Source organism: Danio aesculapii, chromosome 2 (genome assembly GCF_903798145.1).
Source record: "Danio aesculapii chromosome 2, fDanAes4.1, whole genome shotgun sequence".
Lineage (NCBI taxonomy): Eukaryota > Metazoa > Chordata > Actinopteri > Cypriniformes > Danionidae > Danio > Danio aesculapii.
Window position 1 is genome coordinate 46,612,844 of NC_079436.1, and position 1,261 is coordinate 46,614,104.

The 1,261-nt window shown below is 37.4% G+C and overlaps 1 protein-coding gene across 1 annotated transcript in view; it reads left to right on the plus strand.

Annotated features, from left to right (window-relative positions):
- The first annotated feature begins 279 nt into the window (after positions 1-279).
- The window catches only part of LOC130238455 (ephrin type-B receptor 1-B), a 295,859-nt gene continuing 294,877 nt past the window's right edge, over positions 280-1,261 (plus strand). Inside the window, exon 1 of the mRNA XM_056469487.1 lies at positions 280-364. Coding sequence (XP_056325462.1) covers positions 280-364 — 85 coding nt within the window. The remainder of the gene's footprint in view (positions 365-1,261) is intronic.

The window sequence follows — 1,261 nt, forward strand, 5'->3', positions numbered from 1 at the left end:
CCAGATTTGGCTTCAGTACTGACTAATGTAATGTGTATGCACAAATATAATATTGTAAAGCTTCTTATAGAAAATATTAATTTAAATCCTGAGAGATTTGTGAGGAGTGTAGTCGTATATGTTGAGCATTGTGCGTGTGTACTGTATGTGTGTGAGGCAGGGAACTGGATGCCCTGAATGCTTTCTGAGGTCAAACCAGCTCCGAGCTCATTAATATGCAACATGTGGCCTCTAATTAATTAGCATAATGGAACAAAGGGATCTGGAAATCTTGTTAGGATGCAAAACGGCAACAAAGAGATACAAAATGGAGACCACTGGAGGAAGCAGAAAGGAAGCGAGATCAAATGTATCAGGGACAATAGTAAAGGCGAGCTCATTTCCAAACGCCGACCTTCCTTAGCTTCATTTCACACAAGGATGCTTGTTGTTTTACACTCGATTTGTGCGATAGAGCTTCACTGAGCAACGTTTTCTGGTGTTTATTTTGAGTTTGTGTTCATTGCAGCTAGCTGGAATTTCAAATGTTGTATAATTACGCTATGAATAATCAGAAAGTAGGCAATGCGGTGGCGCAGTAGGTAGTGCTGTCACCTCACATCAAGAAGGTCACTGGTTCAAGCCTCGGCTGGATCAGTTGGCGTTTTTGTGTGGAGTTTGCATGTTCTCCCCGCGTTTATGTGGTTTTCCTCCGGGTGCTCCGGTTTCCCCCACAGTCCAAAGACATGTGGTACAGGTGAATTGGGTAGGCTAAATTGACCGTAGTGTATGAGTGTGTATGGATGTTTCCCAGAGATGGGTAGCGGCTGGAAGGGCATCTGCTGCGTAAAACATGTGCTGGATAAGTTGGCGGTTCATTCTACTGTGGCGACCCCGGATTAATAAAGGGACTAAGCCGAAAAGAAAATGAATGGATGAATAAAGCATCAAAAAGCATAATATGCCATTTTATATTGGAAAAGCTGGATGCAAGCCTCTACAAATTATAATGTACAGTTTTAAAATGTTATTCTGTATTAACATTCTTTCTGAGATAGTAATACTACTACTACTACTACTACTACTACTACTACTACTACTAATAATAATAAAAATAAAAATAATAATTGTTGTTGTTGCTGTTGTTACTTCTACTATTGTTATCATTGTGAACATTATCATTATTATTAAATAATTAGGTTATATTTATTATTTAAAATATTATTAAGTATTAAAATATTAGCACTATGAATAATATTATTATTATTATTATTGTTGTTGT